The following is a 23631-nucleotide window of genomic DNA, read 5'->3' on the forward strand; positions in this document are numbered from 1 at the left end:
GGAACTCACTCATCATAAAAGATACAAGCCAAGCACAACCCAATGGGAGAGATGCATATGGGAAGGGATGGGGTAGGAGGCACAGATCTGCTTTCACACCCTGCCCAGCTGCCTCACCTTCCCACTGCCTTGATGTGTGCACCAACCCAGAAGCTCCCAGAATCCTGTCATTGAGGGGTTATTCTAGGGAGGCCTCATTACAGAGGCACAATTGATTAAATCATTGGCCATTGACAATTAACCCAATCATCAGCCCCACTCCTTCCCCAGAGGTGGGACAGGGCCAAAAGTTGGAACATTCTTTCCATCTGGGATTGCAAGGATGTTAGGAGTTGTATGCCAGGAACAGGAAACTGAGACTAAGAATCTATTCCCCATTGTACCACAGAATCTTTAAAAAATATATATGTATATATATATTTTCTATTTGTTTGCTGTTGGTATGAAGAAATAAAAACGGATTTTTTTCTTTATATTGACCTTGATTCAGGGACCATCTAAATTCACTTATCTAATTCCAGCAGTTTGTATGTAGATCTTTTTCGATTTTCTGGGTACACAATCGTGTTGTCCCAGGTAGTATTAGCCTCACCACATTCTAGATGTGTCTTAGCAGCCTCTCTTGAGGTGGGGATTTCTGTTGGCAAAGTAACTGGCCCTGATTTCTGGCTCTATTCTCCCCTCCTCCAAAACCTGAGCTCAGGTCATTGTTTCCAGCAGCTCCCCACCCTCACTACCACAACCTTGGGTCCTATGACTCTGCAGTGTCCTACTGCCTCTGGGAAAAACTTGTTCTCAGGAGGGGGATCCCAGAGCCATTTACCATTTGCTAATGCTACTGTCTCCATGCATTCCTGCAGAAAAAGCTGGGCACTCAGGTGGGGCTGGGAGAGTTGGGAAGAAGGATGTTTGGGGCTAAAAGTATTAGCCCACTCTTCTTTAGCTTGCGGGTATGTCCCCACACCTGCAAAAGAGTTTGAGTTCACAGAGAGGCGCAGGGGGATGGGGAGGCGGCAGTGAAGCCATCAGTGAAGCTAATTTAGGGCAGAGGGTCTATCTGTGAGGCCATCAGCGCAGGACTGCAGAATGAGGACTCTGGGAGCCAAAGGCTGAGAGGTAGGAGGCCAAACCACAAAGCGTCTACACAATGGAGAGGCAGTGAGGCTCCCGGGTCCCCCAAATGAGGCATGGTCCTTTGACCAGCGAATCTGCAAGGAAAGGCATTGGGCATCTCTCTTGGATTTGGATCTGTTCCCGTCCAGTAACTGCAGGGCCCTGAGGTGCACAGAGAGGCAACAAAAAGAGAATCAGCCCCCATTCACTGGGGGTCTGCCCACTGAAGCCTCCTGAGGCCTTGTGAGGCAGCCTTTACTAACCCCGTTTTATAAGTGAAGAGCCCTGAGGCACAAATCGTTTAAGGAGCTTGCTCAGAGTCTCCCCAAATTAGTGGAAGTCTCCCTTCAATCGCCTGCAGCTCAGCAGGTGTATTTCATTCCTAAGGGCTCCCTCTGTGGGGCTCCTGCACACGTGGGTTTGCCTACAGGGAGCATTTGGTAGTTGGCCCAGTGTCAAGGCCACCAAGGCGGCTGACACTCCAAGACACAGGATGTGGATTCACATTGACTCACAGGTGCTGAATTCCTCATGGCAAAGCTGTGGGACAGATGAATGAGGCAATCATGCAATTCAAGAAACAAACGTGTCTGCGTCTTAAAACCTAGAAGTGACCTTTCCAAGGGACAGTAGAGCCCACTGAGTGTATTTTCCACGATAAGGAAAAAAAATTAAAAACAAAAAACCCCATTGAGCTGCTTTGAGCTCCTTCGGAGACAGAAGCATTCAAGTGAGTCTTCCATCCACATGTGGTCTTGGCCCGGGACTCCTGGAAGGTAAGCCGGAGTCCTCACTTCACGCTGGGTTTGTGGTCTCCCCGTCTCACATCTGCATGCCCACGTCCCTGTCGACATTGCTCAGAGAGCCTTAGGCAAAGTCCAGATCAGCAAGGGACAGAGGTTTGGCTGCAAGTGATATTTTGCCCGGAGTTCTGAGACTCCAGGGAAAAGGGCCCAAAGTGGAGAGGCGCTTTCTTCCCTGGGGAGACTTACGCCTTGACAGCTGTCCTCACCCACACCAGATGTGCCCTTGACTCAGGACCTTGCTGGAATTAGGGCCAAGCACTTGGTGACCAAGAGGGCCCTTTTGGGGGCTCCTGGTCCTATGATACATGGCCCCAGACTGGATAACATGTTGGCTTTTTATGAATGTTGTTTATCACATAAATAGGTTTTCTGTCATTGGACCATCACAGGACTAATCTGAGTTAAACAACAACAAAAAAAACCCTGTAACATACTGTTGGATTCAGTCTATTCATTTAGTTTCGGACCTTCACTTTTGTTCATACGTGGGATTGGTTCAAATTTTCTTTTTCTTGCCCTATTCTTACCTGGTTTAAGAGTCAAAGTCGTACTTGCTTCATAAAAGGAATTTGCCTGCTTGCTTCCCTCTCTCCCCTTTTTAAATTATTCGACAGTGGAATGATATTTGTAATGGGCTTTGGAGCTTATAAAAACACACCCCCAGAGTCTGCCTGCTCGGCAGGAGACTTGGCACAGACAAGAAGACAGACACCTCTTTTCCTTGTTTATAGTCTGTGTTGGCTTATTTCTGGCACTTTTGTTGTTTCTGGGACTGCTTCGCTGGGAGCTAGCCATATCCGTGAAGCAGTAGGGACGTGAGGTGAGGGGAAGCCCTGGGCTGGCGGGAGGGAGCCCTGAGTGGGGTGGGGGTAGGGGGACCCCAGCACCCACTGCAGCCACCTATGCTTCCCAGGGCCAGGCAGCCATGAAGCCCCTCTAGAGCTCAGTTCGATCCTCCCCATGCAGGCACCATGTTCCGAAAGAAAAAGAAGAAACGCCCTGAGATCTCAGCCCCACAGAACTTCCAGCACCGCGTCCACACCTCCTTCGACCCCAAAGAAGGCAAGTTTGTGGGCCTCCCGCCACAATGGCAGAACATCCTGGACACCCTGCGACGGCCCAAGCCTGTGGTGGACCCTTCTCGCATTACGCGGGTGCAGCTCCAGCCCATGAAGGTAAGGTGGGCAGGGGCGGGAGGTCGGGGCTGCTGAGGTCAGCCTTTTCCACTCCGCAGAAGCCCATGCCTGGCCAGACCACAGAGGCCCTGGAGGGACCACCTCATCACCAGCTATCGATCAATGGGCTGTTCTCATATCCCCAGCCCACCATGAGCTTCACCTGGGGCGAGGACTCCATTTCCAGGGAGAAGGAGCCTGGGGTGCCCCTCTCTGTAGGCTGAGAGTGTTGCCAGATTTAGCAAATCAAATTGCAGGATGCCCAGCAAAATTTGAATTTCAGGTAACACCACATAATCTTTTAGCATTAAGTGTGTCCTGTGCAATATTTGGACCTGCAGCTGGGGCTGGGACTCCCAGACCAGGGGGATTTTGGTGTGTGGGTCAAGAAGGGCAAGAGGAGTTGGAGTCAGGGGCCTGTCAGTGTACGTGGAGGAGAGCCCTGCCCTGGTTGCTGCCTCCTCTGGGAGCTCCATATATCTCCCATAAAGCCGCAGATAGAGCTAGAGAATGATAGCAGGCCCCCCGAGGCGAGAGGGACTCCCTCACCCCACCCCCTCAGCTCCCCAAGCTCAGCTGCCCACTCCATTTCAGGGGTTTACCCCCTGTCTGTGCTGTTGGACTGCGAGCCCCATGACAATAGGCTTTCTCCTTGGCTCTCTGACTCCCTCCCCGCCCCCCCACCTCACCGCCCCACAAGGGTCTGTCCCCTCTCCTGCCCCACCCCTCGCCCCGCCACCCCCGCAAGGGTCTGACCTGCCATGGTCCTGAGGAGTAGCTGAAAAGTTATGGACCAGATGGATGACACAGGAAGGGAGGTCCTTAGGGGTCCTTCCCCAAGAAGCTCCCCCACCCCACCCCATGGAGGCTTCCTACCATGAACAGGCCGCTGGCTCATGCTCTTCTCTCTCCCCCACAGACTGTGGTGCGGGGCAGCTCGGTGCCCACGGACGGCTACATCTCAGGGCTGCTCAATGACATCCAGAAGCTGTCGGTCATCAGCTCCAACACCCTGCGTGGCCGCAGCCCCACCAGCCGGCGGCGGGCACAGTCCCTGGGGCTGCTGGGGGACGAGCACTGGGCCATGGACCCAGACATGTACCTGCAGAGCCCCCAGTCTGAGCACACTGACCCCCATGGCCTCTACCTCAGCTGCAACGGGGACACACCAGCAGGCCGCAGGCCGATGCCGTGGCCAGAGCCACAGAGCCCGAGGGTCCTCCCCAATGGGCTGGCCACAAAGGCCCAGTCGTTAGGCCCTGCAGAGTTCCAGGGCGCCACGCAGCGCTGTCTGCAGCTGGGGGCCTGCCTACAGAGCTCGCCACCTGGCACTTCGCCCCCCGCAGCCACCAGCAGGCGCAGGACCAAGGCTGCCAGGCATGGTTCCGAGGAGGCCCGGCCACAGTCCTGCCTGGTGGGCTCGGCCACAGGCAGGCCAGGCGGGGAGGGCAGCCCCAGCCCCAAGACCCAGGAGAGCAGCCTGAAGCGCAGGCTGTTCAGAAGCATGTTCCTGTCTACTCCTGCCACGGCCATGGCCACTGCAAGCAGCAGCAAGCCGGGCCCTCCCTCCCAGAACAAGGTATGTGGGGGTGGGGCAGCCCTCAGCAGGGCCGGGGAGCCCGGCCTTCCCCATTTACAGGGTCAGGCTAGGGAGAGCGAAAGAGAACAGAATGATCAAGAGCCTCAGCTGAGGAGTCTATCCTGAACCAGCTGAGAGTTCTGGTCTTCCAGACGCTTAGCCCTGGTGAGTCCAAGTGAGGTTGCAGGCCCGCTCACTTTCTGGGGGGCCTCCGAGGGACTTTCATTCCTGCCCCCTACTGTGTGTCTGGGTGGATCACAGTGGGAGGCAATCACCTTTGATGATAAGCCCAAACACCCCCAGCCAGGCCGTGGCAGAGACGGGTGCTCCAACACTGGTTGGGGGCAGAGTCTCGGCCTCCCTCTCCTCAGAGCTTCTTTCTGTCTCCACCCCTCGCTTGCCCCAGTGCCCTCCTGAGGGCGACCAGAGGTTCCCTGAACTGCTTCTCCCTCAGGAGTCACAGATGTTCATGTGAACCCCTTCTCTGGTGAGGAGGATTCTTCCCTTCCTCCCCTGCCCCTACCTTTTTTTTTTTTTTTTTTTTTTTTTAAGATTTACTTATTTATTTATTTGAGAGAGAGAGTACAAGTGCAGGGAGGGGTGGAGGGAGAGAGAAATTTGAGCAGACTCCTTGCCGAGCTCAGAGCCTGATGTGGGGCTCAGTCCCACAACGCTGAGATGATGACCTGAATGGAAAACCCAGAGGCCGACGCTTAACCGGCTGAGCCACCCAGGTGTCCCCCTCCGCTTTTCTGGAGAGGTTGTTTCATTTACTGTTTCGGTGATGATTTGTTTTGGGGTTTGTGTGCTCTGTGAAAAGCTGGGGGGCTGAGTTTGCCTAGGCCCGGGAGCAGCAGGAAAGCCAACTTTTGGCACGTGCCACAGCCTGGAATGCACAGATTTTTCTTGTGAAATAGGAAACAGTGAAGGGACATTTCTTGGCGGGCAGAGGAGACTGCACTTGTTTCTTCCACGCCCTGTGATGTCCTGTCTGTGGTGACAGCACCATCCTTTCCCATTTGGCCAATGAGAAGGTGGGCTCAGAGAGGGTTGGGGAAGTCCCAGGGGTGGAGAGAGAGTCAGGGAAGGCAGCAGTGAGAGGGCCCTTCGGGCTCTTGCTCCCCAGGGCTTCCTGATCATGGCATCTGCACCTCCTTCACGAGGGGCAGGCAGAAATGACCTTATGCTGCAGCACGAGGTTGGGAAGTCAGACCGAAGAAACAACGGGTGACAGTGACACGAGTGACAGAGCTCCTGTCCCCCGAGGGCTTTCAGAACAAGCCTGGCGCCTCCCCAGCGGTGGTGATATCTGAGTGTGCTCCAGCCAGGACTTGGGTGGAGAGTTTGGGGAGTGGCCTGGACCCTCAACCTTTCTAAGTCACTGCCAGCCCAAGGCACCCAGGGAAGGTTCTGGGCTTTGTGCCATCACTGGGATGAAGGACGCAGGCTGGGCTCCCCTGTGGAGTGGGGAGTGGAGAGCCGAACAAGTACCCAGGAGGTGAGAACTGGAACTTGCTTATTCGCTGGCCTCTTGGGAATCCTGTGGCGGGGTTTGGGGGATTTGGAAAAAGGGGGTATCAACACTGGGCTGGGCGTGACCTGCATTTTTCTGAGCTCCTGCCAGTACCCCACAGCAGGGAACAGGCTGTCCAGCCAGCCACAGTAGGCCTGTTCATCCTGCATTTTACCAAGGATCTACCATAGGCCACTGCAGCAGGGTGTGCAGTGGAAACGGGATCGTCGCCTAGGGCTTGGAGACACCACCATTCCCAACCCAGGGCAATGGTTTCCTTCCCGGCACCTGGGGCATATATTTCTAGAGAAATACTTTCAAGTCAGGCCTCTAAAAGCCAGGAGAGAGACTTCCTCTCCACTGATCTGGGCCAGCGCTTCTCACCCCCTGCCCCAGTGACATTTGGGTCAAGTAATCTTTTGTCCTAGGGGCTGTCCTGTGCATTGTGGGATATGTAATAGCATCTCTGGCTTCTACCCACTAGTCGCAGATAGCACTTCCCAGCTGGGACACCCGGAAATGCCCCCCAGACATTGCCAGATGTCCCTTGGTAGGGAATAAAATCAGCCCCAGTTGAGAACCACTGCGTCCAGCTTCCTACCCTACCCCCACAGCCCCAGGACCCACCAGACCAAACCAGCAGCCAGCCTTCTGCACCTCCGTACACCCCAGGGCTTGCTTCAGGACCCTCAGCACCTGGTTGGACACTGGTGCCCTGGAGGTCAAGCCACCAATTGCCACCTCGGGCCAGGAGAGGCTACAGAAGGGTGTGTGGTTTTAGGGCTTTTGTACCAGGAAGCGTGGCCACAGTTACTCACTTTGACTAAAAACAAAAGACCTCGAGGCCTGACTGGGGCAGGGAGGCCAAAGCATTAAGACAGGAACTGGGGAGATTTAGAAGTGGTTCCTCTTAGGCAAAAAGGCTAAGTCAAAAGACCCCAACAAAATCAGCACATCTTGGTTAAACACCTGCTGTGTACCCTGTACTCTGTTATATGTTAAGGACATCCATTAGGACCACAGCTGAGAGATGAAGGGTCAGGCTAACCAGGAACGAAGTCAACCTTGCTCTTACCATTTAGTGCCTCTGGGCAAGTTACTTAACCTCTCTGAGCCCATTTCCTTATCGACTTATACAGGTAATAATAGCACCCTTGCAAAGATAAAACAACCAGAGGTTATGAGAATTAAATGAGATAATGCATTTAAGGGCCTTGTCGAAGTGGGACACCCTCAATAAACGGCTTTATTATTTTTAAAATATTAAAGACATGGCCTTTGCCTCCAAGGCACTTAGATTATAGCCCCCCAAGCCCAAGGCTGGAGAGCCTGGCCCTGTTGCCATGGTCTAGGCAGATGGCGTCATTGTAACCACATGCACGCCCCTTCTGGTGGCTTCCCACCCAAGAAGATGTCTCAGTCACAAAACGAACTCCAGAGCTGGTAACAACTAACTCCATCTTTTGTCCCCCTTTCCCTTTCTTGGTATGGCTTAAGAGGTTTCCTCTGGACTTTTCTTGTGGTGACATTAAGTCAAAGCTCCCTTCTTGTAGAGGGTAACAAAGGGATGCTCGGGTCCAGAGCTTGGGGAAGTGAAGACCAGACTACCCCGCATCCCATGTCCCAGGCCACATTGGGGATGGGCCCTCGGCTGGATCCCTGCTCTTTGCCGCTTCCAGCCAGCCAGTCACCCCTGCTGCACCCTTGGCCTCTGAGTTCAGCAGGCGCCTGCAACAGTGTCTCCATAGGGGCCTTGACAGTGGAGGGGGAGCAAATCCCCTCCTTGGCCCATCTCAGCGCCTGGCTTCACCTCCCCCACCCCGCCGCCCAAGCCAGCTCAACCAGAGAACAGAGCTGGCCTGTGTAGGGGGCCAAGAGGCCAGCAGGTGAAGGGAATTATTTTAGAGCCTGCCTTTGACATCCAGGTAGAGACAGATCAAGGGTGATGAAAGCAACCTCAAGAGAAGCTCTAGATGCTTCTGGGCTCCCACATTCTATCCAGTCCGACCCAGATGCTCAGAGAGCATGTTTTCTGTGAGCCGCACCTTGCAGGCCAGCAGGCAACCTTTTTACTGGGCCTTGGGGGCTGCCTCGGTGACTGTGTGACCAAGTGAGCTGTGTAGGGTGCTGTCCTGTGAAACCTCTGCTCCCAGGACATGGCCTCCCAGCCTCAGACGTGACCATGCTCCCCGCACCCCCAGTCCCAGCCCTCCCACAGCCTCCATGAGGCCGAGGAATCACAGAGCCCATTTGTCCAAAGCTGCTCCTGTGGTAGTCCACAGTCCTCTGGCATCAGAGCCCAGGGGCCTCGTTAAAATGCAGAGTCACTGCTCTAAGGACTTACTGGAGCAGGATTCTGCATTCTCTCCAGCTCCCCAGATCACCGTGCCCTGACAGACAAGGTGGGCTCAGAGAAAGTGAGTTGCCTGAGAGTCACAGCTGGTCAGAGCAGGAGCCATACTGGAGTCTAGGTCATGACCCCAAGTCCAGAGGTCCCACTGCTCCACTACACAGAGTGGGGAAACGTGGGTGAGGGTCGGGTGCTGGCAAAGACATGGGAGGGTCTCTTTACTCCCCAGAGGTGCTCACCGGGCAGGATGGAGTTGTGCAGCAGTGCTGGGACGCTCTCCTGGCTCCTTGGCTGTGAAGGCTGAGCCCGCGCCAGGCATAGCCTGCCAGAGGCTGGTGCACATTTTGGAGTGTGCAGGTGGGGCGGGGGTGGCAGACTGCCACAGCTCGGCTCGCTGCTGGCAAGGGCACTTGTGTACATGCTCCCCTCTAGGCAAGATCAGGCACTGGGTAAGGGGGGGCACCCTGAAGCCTGGGGAGAAGGTCAGAAGATGTTGACAGGGCTCTACTGAGCCTGGTGGGATCCAAGGCCCAGACTTGGGGTCCCTTGGCCCAAGCTAAGCACTTAGGGAGATTTCTTGGAGGTTGTTGCAGTTCTGGGGATCTGGACCAGGACCCAGTGGGCAACTAGACAACTGCCATATGATGGGTTCTGAGATTTTCTGGAAAGTTCTCTGCAGCCCCTCAAGTGTCCCTTGTTAGGTTACTTAGAGCCCTTTCCAGGTGCCCCTTCTAAAATCATATAATCGCTGGGAAGGATCACGTTGCACCTCGCCAGCTCCTTAGAGAGAACCCAAGGAGGGAATGCTTTCCTGCCAGGCTGGCTGGAGGGCTTGGGCCCTGAAAGACAGGAGCCTCAGAGGCTTCAGGGCTGGGCCTTGGGCTCACTGAGGCCCAGTCTGCCACTCATTCCCTCCCTCCCTGCCAGAGGCCATAAGGATTGGGGAGGGCGTGCCCCCTTCCCTTCCTTGGGGGCGGGGCAGTCATCAGCCAGGAGTCCTGTTTGGGACAGAGGCTGCTCTGGGGGCCTCTAGGAAATCTCCCTTCCCCTGGCCTCCTAATTCCAGATCTCTCTGGCACCAGTTCCCAACCCCGGCAGACATACCTGTGAACCCCCCAGAGGGTAACACAGCTCTGTGGTCCTCTGTTGGGGACATACTCTCAGGACAGACACACAAGCTCCTGCTGTCAGGCACGAGTGGGGCTAGCAGACCCCTTGCTGTGGCTTCCCTGCCCTGGGCTGGGGAGCAGTCCCAGCTGCAGTGCTGCCCACCGACCCCCCCCCCCCCGCCACCCCGCCACTGTCCAGGGCCTCTTCCGCCCACATGGGCCCTTGGGTGAGAGCGCCCCAGGAATGCAGAATGCTTCTGACCCAGATTCCCCACACAGCCCAGCAGTACAGAGGGAAGACGGCCTCTTGGTGGCCTCCCTGGGGTCTGGCTGTCAATTACCCAGGAAGAAATACCCAGCAGAGGACACCCCAGAGACTCTGCTTTCTTCGGCTTCCCGGGAGAGGCAGAGCGGATATAAAGAGCCGCTCACCTGGGAATGCTGGGGGCTGAGCTCCTGAGCATGAACTTCGGCTTCGGCTCCCTTTGAAAATCCTTGCCCATGGCACCTCCCTTATTTGGTCCAATGCCCTGCCAGACACGCCCCTGTCCAGAGGTCACCCCCTGCTTCTGGGAAGGTCACTCCAAATGCTCCCACAGCCAAATCCTTCTCTGTTCCTCTTTCCTTCCCTGCAGCCTAACTCCTCCTTCCGACCACCACCACCACCACTGCAGAAAGACCCCCCACCGAGCCTGGTGGCCAAGGCCCAGTCCTTGCCCTCGGACCCACCCATGGGGACCTTCAGCCCTCTGACCACCTCGGACACCAGCAGCCCCCAGAAGTCCCTCCGCACAGCCCCCACGGCCGCCGGCCCCACCCCAGGCCGGTCTTCCCCCGCGGGCTCCCCACGCACCAGGCAAGCCCAGATCAGCACCAGCAACCTGTACCTGCCCCAGGACCCTGCAGCAGCCAAGGGCGCCCTGGCTGGTGAGGACACAGGTGTTGTGACACACGAGCAGTTCAAGGCTGCGCTCAGGATGGTGGTGGACCAGGGTGACCCCCGGATGCTGCTGGACAGCTACGTGAAGATCGGCGAGGGCTCCACGGGCATTGTCTGCCTGGCCCGGGAGAAGCACTCGGGCCGCCAGGTGGCTGTCAAGATGATGGACCTCAGGAAGCAGCAGCGCAGGGAGCTGCTCTTTAATGAGGTGGGAGGAGATGGCGGGACAGGGTCCGGCGCTGAGGATGACTGTCCGGGAGCGGGGCCATGGGCACCGGGCCCAGCACTCAGGTACCCTCCCTCCCCATTCTGCTCCCCAGGTGGTGATCATGCGAGACTACCAGCACCTCAACGTGGTGGAGATGTACAAGAGCTACCTGGTGGGTGAGGAGCTGTGGGTGCTTATGGAGTTCCTGCAGGGCGGGGCCCTCACGGACATCGTCTCCCAAGTCAGGTGAGCAGCTGGGGCAGGGGCTGGGCTCTGAGCACTGGCTGCTCCCATCATTGTCCCAGCAGGGGAATTGAGCAGCCTCAGGCCAGGAAAACTCAGGGTGCCTGTCACATCACCGTGAGCACCCCCCTGTCCGTTCGGGTTTACAGACCCAGGAGGGTTCAGGGGAGTGGGGTGGGGGTCTCCAGCCTCGGTCCAGGCCCATTTCCACCAAGGCTCTGGCCTGACTGGACCCCCGCGTGTATTGCCCGGGAGCTATGGGGCCTGGGCCCAGGGGCACCCGATCTGCCCAGCCCTGCAGTTCTGTTAAAGCTCATGTCTTCTTCTGTCTGTGGCCTGGCCTTCCCTGTCCAGGCTGAACGAGGAGCAGATCGCCACTGTGTGTGAGGCCGTGCTGCAGGCTCTGGCTTACCTGCATGCCCAGGGTGTGATCCACCGGGACATCAAAAGTGACTCCATCCTTCTGACCCTTGATGGCAGGGTAGGGCCCTCCCCAACCTGGCGTGCCTGTGCCCCGCCCCCTGTGTCTGAGCTTGGAGCTTACTCAGCTCCTGCTCCTAGTTCACCACTCCCTGTCCTCCGCGACCTACCCCATCTCAAATACAGGTGAAACTCTCGGACTTCGGCTTCTGTGCTCAGATCAGCAAAGATGTGCCGAAGAGGAAGTCCCTGGTAGGAACCCCCTACTGGATGGCTCCTGAGGTGATCTCCAGGTCTCTGTATGCGACTGAGGTAAGCAGTCCCTCCATGCCCCCATCCTCCCAGAAGTTCCAGTTGGGAACAAACAGCTCCTGTGGCCCCTGCAGAGACATCCCTCCCCCAAATAGCCCTGGTTTTCGGATTCCCACTTAGTCCATACCCTACCCCACTTCCCAGTGCCCCCTACCAGCTCATGAATGGGTCTGCCCTCACTTATGACTTTGCTGCCACAAACTGTTCCCTCCTGCAGCTCATGGGCAAGGTGGGGTATGACCAGGCTTCCTCGTGTCTGATGGCCAGTCTCCAAGAATGGCTGACAGCTCTGTCCCTCCAGTCAGTGGGCACTCATGCAGGAAGTAACTGGTCACAGGGCAGGTGGCCAGGAAGGAGGCCAGCTGCTCCCGTCCCTGTGCAACACACTGCTACCCAGGGGCCCTACTCTGGCCAGCACCATCCCGGACATTCTCTTCCTACAGGTAGACATCTGGTCCCTGGGCATCATGGTGATTGAAATGGTGGACGGCGAGCCACCGTACTTCAGTGACTCCCCAGTGCAGGCCATGAAGAGGCTCCGGGACAGCCCCCCACCCAGGCTGAAAAACTCTCACAAGGTCAGTCAGTGCTCATAATGGACCCTGCTGACCCCATTCTTCTTGAGGCTGAGGGGACCGGAGCCTGGGTTCCTAGGCCCACCTTCTCCCTTCCACGGAAGCCAGAGGCTCCCAGAAAAGGCTCTGCCTTCTCCACACAAAGCCTGTGGCAAACTCCTGTGGCCCCTCGAACAAGTTTCCACCTGCAGGCAATTGACAGGAGCCTGAGAGAAGGGAAAGCAAGGCTGCCAGGAATCCCTGATATCCTGGGGAGGAATTCTAGAGAAGCTAACTGAGCAGGAGCCCCTCCACTGCCTCTGTCAGGGGAGCCATCCCATGGCACAGTGTTCCTAGTCTCGTTCAGCAGATCAGTTTGTCCTCCACCAGTGCACATCCTGGCCACATCTGAGCCACAGGTTTTCCCTTAAAACCAGTGAACATGTGAGTGCACATGCATTTAACCTTTTCTGCCAAATCCACCCAAGGCCTTACCTGCGGACACCCCTTGCTGGTGGCCAGGTCAGCACAGGGCAGCAAAATGGCACTGCCATCTGGTGGCCAGAGTGAGAAATGTCGCAGAGGGTTGAAATCCAGTCCCTAAATGATAAAATACTCCTGTGGCCCCTGCACAGCTGGATGGGAGGACAGTCAGGAAACACCTTCCCAGACCACTGGTCCTTGGAGCCTGCACTGCCAGCCCCAGGACCAACACATACAGGAGATTTCCAGTTGGCTAATTGCCCAGAGGACGTAGCCTTGGGCAACAGCCCAAGACTTAGCCTCATCCCGAGATACTGGCTCAAAATGAACCAAGATAAGCCCTTGACTTAGACTCCAAGGCTTAGAGCATTAAAGAAATCTTCCTTGTCAGGTCTCACTTTGCTCTTTTCTATTTTTCAAGACACTTCACCCCTAGCCTCTTTTTTGATCTTCACTAAAGACAGGGCAAGCACATTTTATCATTAGCCCATTGGACAGATAAGAGAACTGACGTCTAGAGAAAATCACAACTTGTCAAAGATCAGGGATAGACCCAGGACTGGATCACTAATACCAATGCCATGCCCCTTCCACAAAGCCACAGAGCCTGAAGGTTGAGAGCCTCCAGCAGCAGGGTGGAGAAAGGGCTGTGTATTTGCAGCCGGGCTCCCCAGGAGCAGGGCATTTTCCTTCCTCTGCTCAGCAGCACCCCCTAGAGGTGAACTAGCCATTTTTCTGGACTGAGGCCAAGTTTCTTTACCTAATTGATGATCTGAAAACTGCCGAGCTTGGGAGCGGCCAGGAAGTAAGAAACAAGAGAATTTAAGACCTTCCAGTGATGGTGGGGATGGGCAGACGAGTCACCCCAAAGTGACTGCATACGGCAGCTTGCTCTCAGTGCTGCCCTCTCTCCACAGGTCTCCCCAGTGCTTCGAGACTTCCTGGAACGGATGCTGGTGCGAGACCCCCAGGAGAGAGCCACGGCTCAGGAGCTCCTGGACCACCCTTTCCTGCTGCAGACGGGGCTGCCTGAGTGCCTGGTCCCCCTGATCCAGCTCTACCGCAAGCAGACCTCCACCTGCTGAGCCCACCTGCAGAGCGCACCTGCCACCAATACCCCCAGGCAGGGGACACTGGGCTGTCAGCCCACCAGCAGGGCCCGCCTGCCTCATTCTCTCAGTATTCTCTCCAAAGATTGAATGTGAAACCCCACCCACACCTTCCTGCCCTTCCGCCCACTGGGCCAGGCCGGACCTGCCCCTCGGTCTCTCTCTCTCCCAAGAGAGTCCCCAGTTGCCTTTGGGATGACGGAGACCCCTTCTACAGGATGACCCTTTGTCATTTGCACAGGGATATTTCTAAGAAACTTGGAGACCAGCACTGCTGGCCACTATGGCCAACCCAGCCGAAAAGGCTGCTGCAGTTTTTTAAAGATAGATGTACACAAGCATCCCAGGCTACCCAAGAGGGCAGACTGCTGGTCTTCCCCAGGATAGCTGCTGTTCTCCGCTCCAACTCTAAACCCTGGGGTCTTGAGAGGGCCACGGGGAAGGTTTCTACTGCCTGAAGCTGTCTTCCTCCCTCGTGTCTGACTTCCTGAAGGTACAGTCCAACCTGCACCTGCTTCCCAACTCACCTGCACTGACATCCACTCTCCCTGCACAGCCTGCCCCAAAGTGTGACCAGCCTGCTCACAGGCCAGGGAAGGAGGTGGAGCGTTGCTCTGGGTAAAAGAGAAAGAATGGAGTTGGTGGTAAACGTGGTCTCACGTTACAGTATGGAGAGAACATCACGTGCACGTGTGTGTGTGTGTGTGTGTAAGTGACAGATGGTCACTCTGACAGCTTGGCTCCCTTCAGGTCACCCACAGCCAGCTTCTGTAAAGTTTTCCCAATCTTTCTGCCACTAAGTTCTACTCCAAAGGGACCTGCTTTCCTGGCCTGGCTTCCCACCTCCCAAGTCCTTTGCTTCTACCTGACCAGCAGACAGCGCTGCATTGAGTCTAATACATCCTAGGGGCTTGGCAAATTTCCAAGTTTCTCCTCTACGCTGGAGTCTAAGAGCCGAGACAGGAATGGTGAGGGAACACACTGTGTTTCGGCTATGAGCTTCCTCTCAATAACCAGGTCATCAAGGACCTGTTCTTTTTCAAAATCTTGGTCTGGGGGGAGGTGAACCACCTCCTGGGGCCCCATCCTGTCAAGAAAATGGGTACCCCCTTTGTGCAAACCATTTGCCCTTGCTTCTTCCCTCCTCCCCCTTCCCTCCCCACCTTCAGGGATATTGTGAGTCAGGGAATCCAGGGAAGAACTTCAGGTGTCAGGACCCTATCTAGATAATATTTTTAGATTCCTCTGCTCCCCAATGGCCTGCTTTGGGGCCGGAAAAAAAAAAAAATTGCAAGGACTTTTTTAAAGGTCAGAGTTTTAAAAAACAAAAGCATCTTCCCTAGAAACTTTTGTGAATTGTTTGCACTTGTGCCTGTTTTAAATTAAACTGAGTGTTCAAAAACGTCTGGGCTGTTGTCTCTGAGAACGGAGCCAGGCGTCTTCAAGCTGGATACTTGCAGTGGGGGTCTGGTTGCCCCCTTCCCCACCATGTAAGCTCCCCAGCAGCCACTCCAAGTCCACAGAAAACCCAATTCCCTGGTGGCCTGTGGGCCCGTGAAGGCAGATAAGGAGGGAAACAGGAAGTGAAAGGCCCTCGGGGCTGAAATAGATGAGAAAGAGACAGAGCTCTCCTTCCAAGGGACCAGAACCCCGCCAGGAAGGCCCAGGGCCATGGGCTGTGCTTGCTGGTACCAGAGGGGCTCCGGTTATAGCCACCAGGGCTATAACCACTTTCTGCCTCAGTGCCCCCCTTCTCCCTTTCGCTTCTCACTCTAAGGCAAGTCAGAGGCTGCTCTCCCCAGGCTTTCCCTAGGAAGTGGCCTGGAGCTGCTTCCAGAGAGAAAGCAGTCTGTTTCGGTTCTCAGAACTGAGGGGTTATCAAAGAGCAGTTTGGTGGCTGAAAATCAAGAGACCTTGGTGCTAGTCCTGCAGGTAGGGGAGGTGGCTGGAATTCTCTTTCAACTTCTAGCTCTGACTCTGGTTCCAGCACTGCCTTCCTGAGAGCTCATCCTGCGTCCCCCAGCCCCCTCCACTCCGCTCCCCCCACCCCAGCCCAGGGTTCAGGGAAACCTCTCAGGCAGCATCCAGGAGTCATGCCGACCTTTTCCTGCTCTCCGCAAGCAGTCCCACCCAGACAGCTGCCCTGGTTGGAGGGTCTTAGTCCACCAACTCAGTCCTGCCTCCAGGATGCAGCCGCAGTGCCTAGTGGGACAGGCAGGGATGGAGGCTGATGGAAGATGGAAGCTTGCCAGGAAGCAAGCACACCCTTCTGCCACCCCAAAGGGAGCGCCCAATCAGGAGCCGTTGGCAAGGCAAAGAGAGGCCAGTTCTTGCAACTGAATAATACTGGATTTATTAACTATTCTTCTGAGTTCTAATAGTCCTTCCACCACAGTGTCATTCCAAAAGCGTATGTGTACGTCACTTAGCCTCCCACACAGACTAGTTCTGAGCTTGATGTTAGGGTACCGAGATCCAGTGGCCTGGGCAATTCTGCACAATGATGAAAGCAACAAGAGTTGGGAAAAGAAAACGGTTTAGAAAAGTCTCTTCTAAAGTGGAGTGAGCTCGAGAGGACCCCAGCCCAGCGTCAAAGCTCTGGGGCTGACAATGAGTAGGAAGAGCAGGAGAGCAAAATGCAGGGACACAGGGAACTTCTGCACAGAGCTGGGCCCAGTAAGAATCTGCAAGAACAGCAAGTCAGTCAAACACAATTCAGTGCAGACAGGAAAGATCTGCTGTGGTTTTTTTTTTTTTTTTTAAGAACATTGCTTTCAACCACCAAGCCCTTGGCAATTCGGTGGAGATGAGCCCTCATGGTTGTTTATTCAATAAGGAAGGAGGGCCCCAGGGTGACAATGAACCAGAAAGTCACAGGTCAGCGACATTTGAAAGATGACAGCACCTCCTACCTAATGTTCAACCAAGACCTTATTATGTTCTGAAGAAGCCAAATACTTGTATCCTTACACCATTAAAAAAAAACTCCATGAAGGTGGCACCTGGGTGGCTCAGTGGGTTAAAGCCTCTGCCTTGGGCTTGGGTCATGGTCCCAGAGTCCCGGGGTGGAGCCCCACATTGGGCTGTCTGCTCAGCGGGGAGCCTGCTTTCCCATCTCTCTGTCTCTGCCTGCCTCTCTGCCTACTTGTGGTCTCTGTCTGTCAAATAGATAAATAAAATCTTAAAAAAAAAAAAAACAACCTGCGTGAAAATTAAACACAGACAGGGAATAAGTGAGCAAGCCAGGATCAGGAAACAAACAAACAAACAAACAAAAAAAACTGAGTTTGTACTTGGGATGTCCAATTATCCCCCATCCCACCCCAGATCCTCTCCTTTTGGCTTTTCAAGTGCATCTGTATTGTTCCACCGCCCAGACAGTGGTACTGAGGAGAGGCAGGTGTATGGGAAGAAACGAGTAGGGGGAGGGCAAAACACCCCAAAATGAAAGCAAATCTCATCAGAAGAAAACAGTGCAGGTCCCAAGCTTCAGAAATTATAAACAAGGGGTTGGAGACTCCTATTGTTCAGAACAGAGCAGAAGCTCTCTGAACTTGGGAGCCTTAACTTGGAAGATCTTGGGGTCCTTAGTGAAGACAGGTCTGGGCTCCTGCTATTCCAAATCCGAGTTTTTGTGTTTACTGTCCCTCACTTCACTGCTGGGAAATGACTTCAAGTATCCGGATTTAACATACTGCTAGAGGAAGAGGGTTCCATGGGTCAATGCACACAGAGGGAGAAGTACATTGCGACGATCCCTAGTAAAACCAGAAGTCCAAACTGCTAGCCCGGGCGCCGCGAGGAAAGCTCAGCGCTGCCACCAGGGGGCACCAGAGATCACGTCCAGCGCAGGGCGCGGGGAGAGGGCGCGGCCTTGCAGACCTTAGGGAGAAGTGGAAAGATTTGGGAGGAGTCTGACACCTACACCAGGGCTGCTCACCTCCGGGACCAGTATCTCAGCACAGATCACTCTCGCTCCGGGCAGTTTCCTTAGAGTTCACGTGAGAAACCTTCCGTTCTGCAAAGGCGTATATAGATCGACGTCTTGAAAGGACCCCACTTCAGACGGGTGAGGCGCTGCACGTTCAACCTTCAGGGTTCACAAAGAGAGCCCCCAAGCGCCAACGATCCTGCGGGCTGGACGCACAGATACCTGTGCTAGCGCTTTCGCAAGATCTTGGGGCACGCGTTCTCCAGATCGGCTAAAACTCTCCCCACCCCCGCCAGCCTCTCAGGCCTGCACAAAGGGGAAGGCAGGGAGGGAGGGGAAGAGGAAGGAACCTGCCGGGAAAGGGCATTTAACCACCTCTCCACGGTTGCTTCTGACTCACTAATCTGCCCAGTAATGAAGCTGGGCCGGGCCAGCGTCCCACGCGCCTCCTCGGCAGAGGCAGGGGTCCTTGGTCTCGACCTCCAGCATCCATCATCCGCCCTGCCCTCCATTAAAGGCCCAGCGAGAAGCAGGAGCCCTTTAACAGCCCCCTTCCAGCTCTCTCAGGAGTTTGATGTAATTTAAACCCGGACCTGCGGCTCGTGTGGGCTTCCCGACTCCCGCGCGCCGCCGTTTAACGTGGCAAACACTTCAGTCAATTATCCCCCTCGCAGAGCTTCTATTTAAAGAGATATTGTCAGGTTCTTAAGCCTCGGATCAGACCCGCTGCTTTCGGCTTCATATACAAAGACTCAAAACACGAGTTCTTTGAGGATTGGAAGAAATACAATTAAACCAAGCCTTCCCAACCATTCCACCCTAGGGGGGAACCCACGTGCACTGCCAGGGGAGCTGGGAAGTGGTGGGAGCAGGGAAGGGCCAAGTCCTTTCCATTTCAGGCTCTAAGAGTGAGAGGAAATAAGGCTGGACCCTGAGGGGTGAGACCTCAAAGGTAAAACTCAAATGCCGCCCAGCTGAAGCTGGGCTCAGGTGCTGGGAGCTGGGCTCCACAGGCGTAGCTATAGTCCAATGACCCCACATCATGAAGCTGAAAACTGGGTCTGCCGGTGGGAGCTGAAATTACCCAGAAGCTATTTCAGGGGACAATTAGCCTTCAATACCAGGGCCTCTCCCACCCCTAAATATGATCTCATCTTCTGGAGGCAGGAGCTTTTCCCCCAGAAAACCTTAACCTCTAGATTCCTTCATAATCAGCCCTCCTGTCCAGAAGGGCTCAAAGACTGGTCTCCTTGCTTTCTGTCTCCAACACCTAGGAAGGGAGACTTCAGTAGCCTGCGACATTACGGGGCACATCACTAGGCAAAGGGGGGAGACTAGGTCTTTGTTCTACAAGTCAAGCTCTTCTGCTGCCTGGCTGCCGATGTATGAAAGGGGTAAGGAGGAGGTGACCCAGCAGGAGTCGGCAAGGCTCAGAACCGAGCCTTAGGGCTCAGGGTAGGGGGTCCATCTTCCTGGCTGAAAGGCTGTCTAGTCTCCAGAATCCATCTTCTATTCCTCCCCTCTAGGACAGGAAAGGTACGCTGTAGGGAAGGTGAGAGACCTAGGCAGGGAATACCGACAAGCATAAATAAATAAATAAATAAATAAATAAATAAAATAGGGCTTCTTTTCAGAGAGAAGATTAGGGGTCTTGTCTGGGCAGTGGGGACAGATTATGGGATCACAGGCCAGGGAAACTGCTAGGAAAATGAGGGACTTGGAAAAAAGAAATCCCAGCAGAGGAGAGACATAAGAGGAGGAGGAGCAGGGCTCAACCTCGACGCTGTTTACCGCTGAGCGTGCAGCACCACGGCCTCCGTGTCCCCCTGCCAAGGCTGAGGCCCAGGCACCGAGTAGGGCAGAGCGTTGGCCTCTAACTCCGCGCCGCTCTCGGGCCCTGAGGCCTCCCCGACCAGGCTGGGGATGTCTGGAGCTGTGGAACGTCGGCGCAAACCCAAACGGCCAGAGCCGGGGCCGCCCTCCGGGTGGGGGCTCAGGCCAATGGGGGCTTGCACTAAGGTCGGAGGCGCTCCCTCCAGCACCTCCTGCGAACGCCACCGCCCGGACCCTGAAGACTGGGGCGAGTGTTGTCGGGCCATCAATGCTCCCGCCCGCAGCCGAGCCGCTTCCTCCTCGGTTACAGCACCCAGTGCTAGGCTCATGCTCCGGCCCAGCTCGGGCCTCTCGCTGCCCTGTGCGCGGTGCCGGCCGGAGCCCTTGCCCCCTGACCCAGCCTCGCCGCCATGACCGTGGCCGCCGGCAGCTCGCGCAAAGCGCGCCAGGAGAGGCCGAGGTAAACGGCGGGGGCTGGGTCGTCGGCGCTCCGGGCTGGGCGCGGGAGCCGGACGGCCGGGGGGGCTGTCGGAGTTGGAGCCCCGGGCCGCGGCGGCGGCAGCTGCGCGGCCCCAGGGCCCGGTGAGGGCTTGCACGCAGGTCCCGTGGCCGCGAGCGGCTGCCAGCTGCAGCGCGGTGAGACCCGCTCGGTTGGTGCGGTCGAGGCGCAGGCCTAGGCGGCGGAAAGAGCGCACCAGGAACTCGAGCACCGCCCCGTGGCCGCACGCCGCCGCCCACATCACTGGGCTATTGCCCGCCGAGTCGGCCGCTTCGGGGTCGCCGCTGAACTGCACCAACAGCTGCACCGCGTCCAGGTGGCCGCGCTCGCACGCCAGGCTGAGCGCTGTGCGACCGCGCTCGTCCCGCAGGTTCACGGCCGCACCCTGCTCCAGCAGTAGCCTCACGAAGCGCGAACGCAGCGCGGGGTCCGGCAGCCCCACCGCCACCATGAGCGGCGTGCGGCCCTGCTCCGCGCGGCAGTCGATGATGCTGCGGTCCAGCGCATCCAGTACAAAGCGGGCCAGGTGCACTTTGCCCGCTTGCATGGCCTCCAGGAAGGTGCGCGTACCCGCTCGGGGGCACAGGTCCTTGGGCTTGAGCATGGCCCCGGCCGCCGCTCCTAGGCGGCCGGCAGCTCCGCACGGGGGCGCCCCTGTTCCCGCGCCCCGCTGGGCTCTTGGCCCCACTGGTGCTCTGGTGTGGCTCCCTCAGCGCGTGGGTGGCTGCAGTCGAGGGTCCCGACGTTTCCACTCTTGTGCCCCAGCGGATCCCTTTCCCCCGCCGCTCCTGGGCCGCACGCCTGGCGTCTCGCAGCTCCTTCCCTGGGCTTCCCGCCTGGAGGTGTAGGTTGCTTGCTACTCTGGGCTCCGCGCCTGGCCCGCCACGAGACTACGGGAGCCAAAGCTCGGCCCCCTTCTGTCTGTCCCGCTGTTTTCCGCTTGCCCGGTGCCCCTCCTCCCCTTGTGGCTTGGAGCCGCGCCACTCACCCTCACCCGGGACAGCCCCCGCTCCCCCGATGAGACGGTGGCGCCCGCCGTGCGCGCCTGCATCCAGCCCTGGCGGGGCGCGCCGCTCCTCAAGCTGCTGGCGCCGCTCCTCCGCCTCCTCCCCGCTCGCGGGGGCCGGGCCACACCGGGGCGCTTGCTCCTTACTTGGGGGGCTCAGTGGCGCGGAAGTCGCCGCCTGCCTGCTTATCCGGCTTTATAGCCTCGGGGGTCTCCACGGCAATGGCTGCCCGGGAAGCGGGCTGAGCCGTCAGGGCAGGAGCGCACCTGGCGGGAGAGACCGCCCCTGACCCCCACCCTTTCGTGGGCCACGAAGTCGGGGAGCGGCTCCTCCTCCGCGCTCCCCTGGGGCTGCCGCGGCGGTTGCGGGGCGCGGGCGGTGGCTGCTAGCTGGGGGGCCACATGCACCAGGCCAGGCCAATCCCAAAGTCACAGTCGTCTCGTCTCGTCTCCCCGCTCTCCGCCCCTACCGGAGTCGGTGCCCTCGGAGCCTTACAAACTTAGGACCTCGCGCCCGTCGAGGAAGGCGGAGGACTGCCTCCCAGCGATCCAGGAGGAAGGAAATGGGACCCCATTAGGGCAGAACTGACCATAATGGAGCTGGGTGGCGGCGGCAAAAGGCGAACAGCGAGTAATTGGCGGGGGTGTGGGGGTACCTGCGCTGCGCTGCGCGCGGGGTGAGGGGCGCTTATTCTGGCTGAGAACTGCCACTCGAAGTGTAGCGAATCACGCACTCGCATACAATTGTTCCTCCCGCACACGCTCGCTCGGAGCGGGGGTGGCGGGGAGACTGCGCCCTCCAATCTCCGACGTCTCCAACCCCGACCACGCGCCCGAGCGCCGGTTCCCGGCGGCTGACAGGCGGGCGGAGCCGAGACGCGGCGGCCAGGGCGGGCGCCTGGGGATTCGAGAGTGCTGCTGCCGCGTTCACGACTCCCCCGCGCCGCCTCCCCACCGCTTCGGGGCCCGGCCGCCACCCCGGAAAAATGTGAGAGACCTACGCAAGGCTCCCCTACGGTCCTCGTCTCCCTCCCAAGCACAAAACCACCCCCAGCCCACCGGGCTCTGATTTTGACTACTAGCTGACCCATTTGGAAGGGAAGGAGAGAGCCAGCGTCACTGGGGGGTGGAAAAACCGCATCCCCTCTCCCTCCTGAGGTGGGGGGCAGTGGTGCTCAGGCCTGTGTTGAGGGGAGTCAGGGCTCCTCAGAGGGGGCTACCGGGGTGGGGGGTAGAATGAATTATTTGTGAAGTCTAAAGAAGTGAATCAGTTATCAACTCATAACAGAATTTACTGAGACTTTTCCCGAGCTGGGCATTGTGTTCCCCAGCTGTAGGAAATACAGAAGCAGAAGCTCAGTTCTGGAGAGAAGAGACCATCCCTCTCAAGCAGGAAGACAAGATCAGCATAAAAGTGTAGAGGCTATCAGCAGAGGGCTGGCTACACCTGTTATATCCAAACAAAACCAAGCCACTGCCTAGAGGGAAAGGTAGAGCGAGGTGTGAGGTGCTCCAGGGCAATCTGGAGGTGGTCTTCAAGGATGGGGGGCGGGGGAGAATCTGGCTTCCAGGAAATAAGGAAGACATTCCAGACAGGGTTCCTGAAGCAAAGACATGGAAGCAGGAAAAACACCTCTAGGGGACAGTACTGAGAGCTGCTTTACCAAGTACCTTCCTATGGAAGATAGGCAATAAGGGGAATGATACAGCTGTTGTGAGGCTGGGCGGAGCCATGATAAGATGCTGTCTGGGAAAAGGTTCTGGGCAAGGAGAGGATTCGCCTTTGGGAAGGAGACAGTGGGTCCAGATAGGTGAGTGGTGAAGAGCACACAGGGCCCTGCGCTGCAGGCTTCTTGCCTTTCTCTAGCTCCTAGGCTTCAGGGATGCCCACCTAGCATCCTGGGCACAGCCATGGAGCAGGGTCTCCCACTTTCCTCTATTCTGGGGTGGGGGGGCAGTGCATGTGATGTATGCCTGTATATACTGTCAAGCCCCTACCCCCTTTATCATTTTTGCGTTCTCTAATCCCCCCTGCTCTACCGATTTTCTCTCATGGTGCCACGGAAAGGGCACGGCATTTGACCTCAGAATTAAGTCCCAGCTTGAAGGCCTTCCTTCTCAGCAAAACGAAGCCCACAGTGCTATCTCTGCCTGTTTTAGGCAAGATCAAGCTAGGGAGTTTCACGGAAAGAGCTGTAAGGTTAGGTTATTCAGAGTGTAGAAAGCCATGTCTCACCCCCAGACGTGGGGGCCTCACCTGGAGTGTCACCCTGGGGGGGGGGGGACACAGACTATCCAACCCCAGGAGGGTTGCAGGAAAGCTCTCCTTCTACTCAGATAGCAGAAGAAAGACTTTCTTCCCTTCATGAATCGATTGCCCTTTTCTGCAGCATGAGGGAAATTGCTTTCTTCCTTTCCTTCTGTTTCCAGAGTCGGAGAAGGAGGTAA

General features: G+C 56.7%; 2 protein-coding genes across 5 annotated transcripts in view; one reads left to right on the forward strand and one right to left on the reverse strand.

Annotated features, from left to right (window-relative positions):
- The window catches only part of PAK6 (p21 (RAC1) activated kinase 6), a 36241-nt gene extending 20923 nt beyond the window's left edge, over positions 1-15318 (forward strand). For all 4 annotated transcript variants that reach the window (XM_059181143.1, XM_059181145.1, XM_059181144.1 and 1 more), the window contains 8 exons: positions 2886-3094; positions 4014-4673; positions 10281-10793; positions 10906-11039; positions 11391-11517; positions 11643-11768; positions 12212-12346; positions 13723-15318. In XM_059181143.1, coding sequence (XP_059037126.1) covers positions 2891-3094; positions 4014-4673; positions 10281-10793; positions 10906-11039; positions 11391-11517; positions 11643-11768; positions 12212-12346; positions 13723-13890 — 2067 coding nt within the window. In that variant the 5' untranslated portion in view covers positions 2886-2890 and the 3' untranslated portion in view covers positions 13891-15318. The remainder of the gene's footprint in view (positions 1-2885; positions 3095-4013; positions 4674-10280; positions 10794-10905; positions 11040-11390; positions 11518-11642; positions 11769-12211; positions 12347-13722) is intronic.
- A 4156-nt stretch (positions 15319-19474) lies between these two features.
- On the reverse strand, positions 19475-21506 carry ANKRD63 (ankyrin repeat domain 63). The gene has a single exon (XM_059179673.1). It carries the CDS (start codon positions 20779-20781, stop codon positions 19633-19635), a length of 1149 nt encoding a protein of 382 aa, XP_059035656.1. The 5' UTR covers positions 20782-21506; the 3' UTR covers positions 19475-19632.
- Between the last annotated feature and the right edge of the window lie 2125 nt (positions 21507-23631).

This window comes from Mustela lutreola, chromosome 7, assembly GCF_030435805.1.
Source record: "Mustela lutreola isolate mMusLut2 chromosome 7, mMusLut2.pri, whole genome shotgun sequence".
Classification (NCBI taxonomy): Eukaryota; Metazoa; Chordata; class Mammalia; order Carnivora; family Mustelidae; genus Mustela; species Mustela lutreola.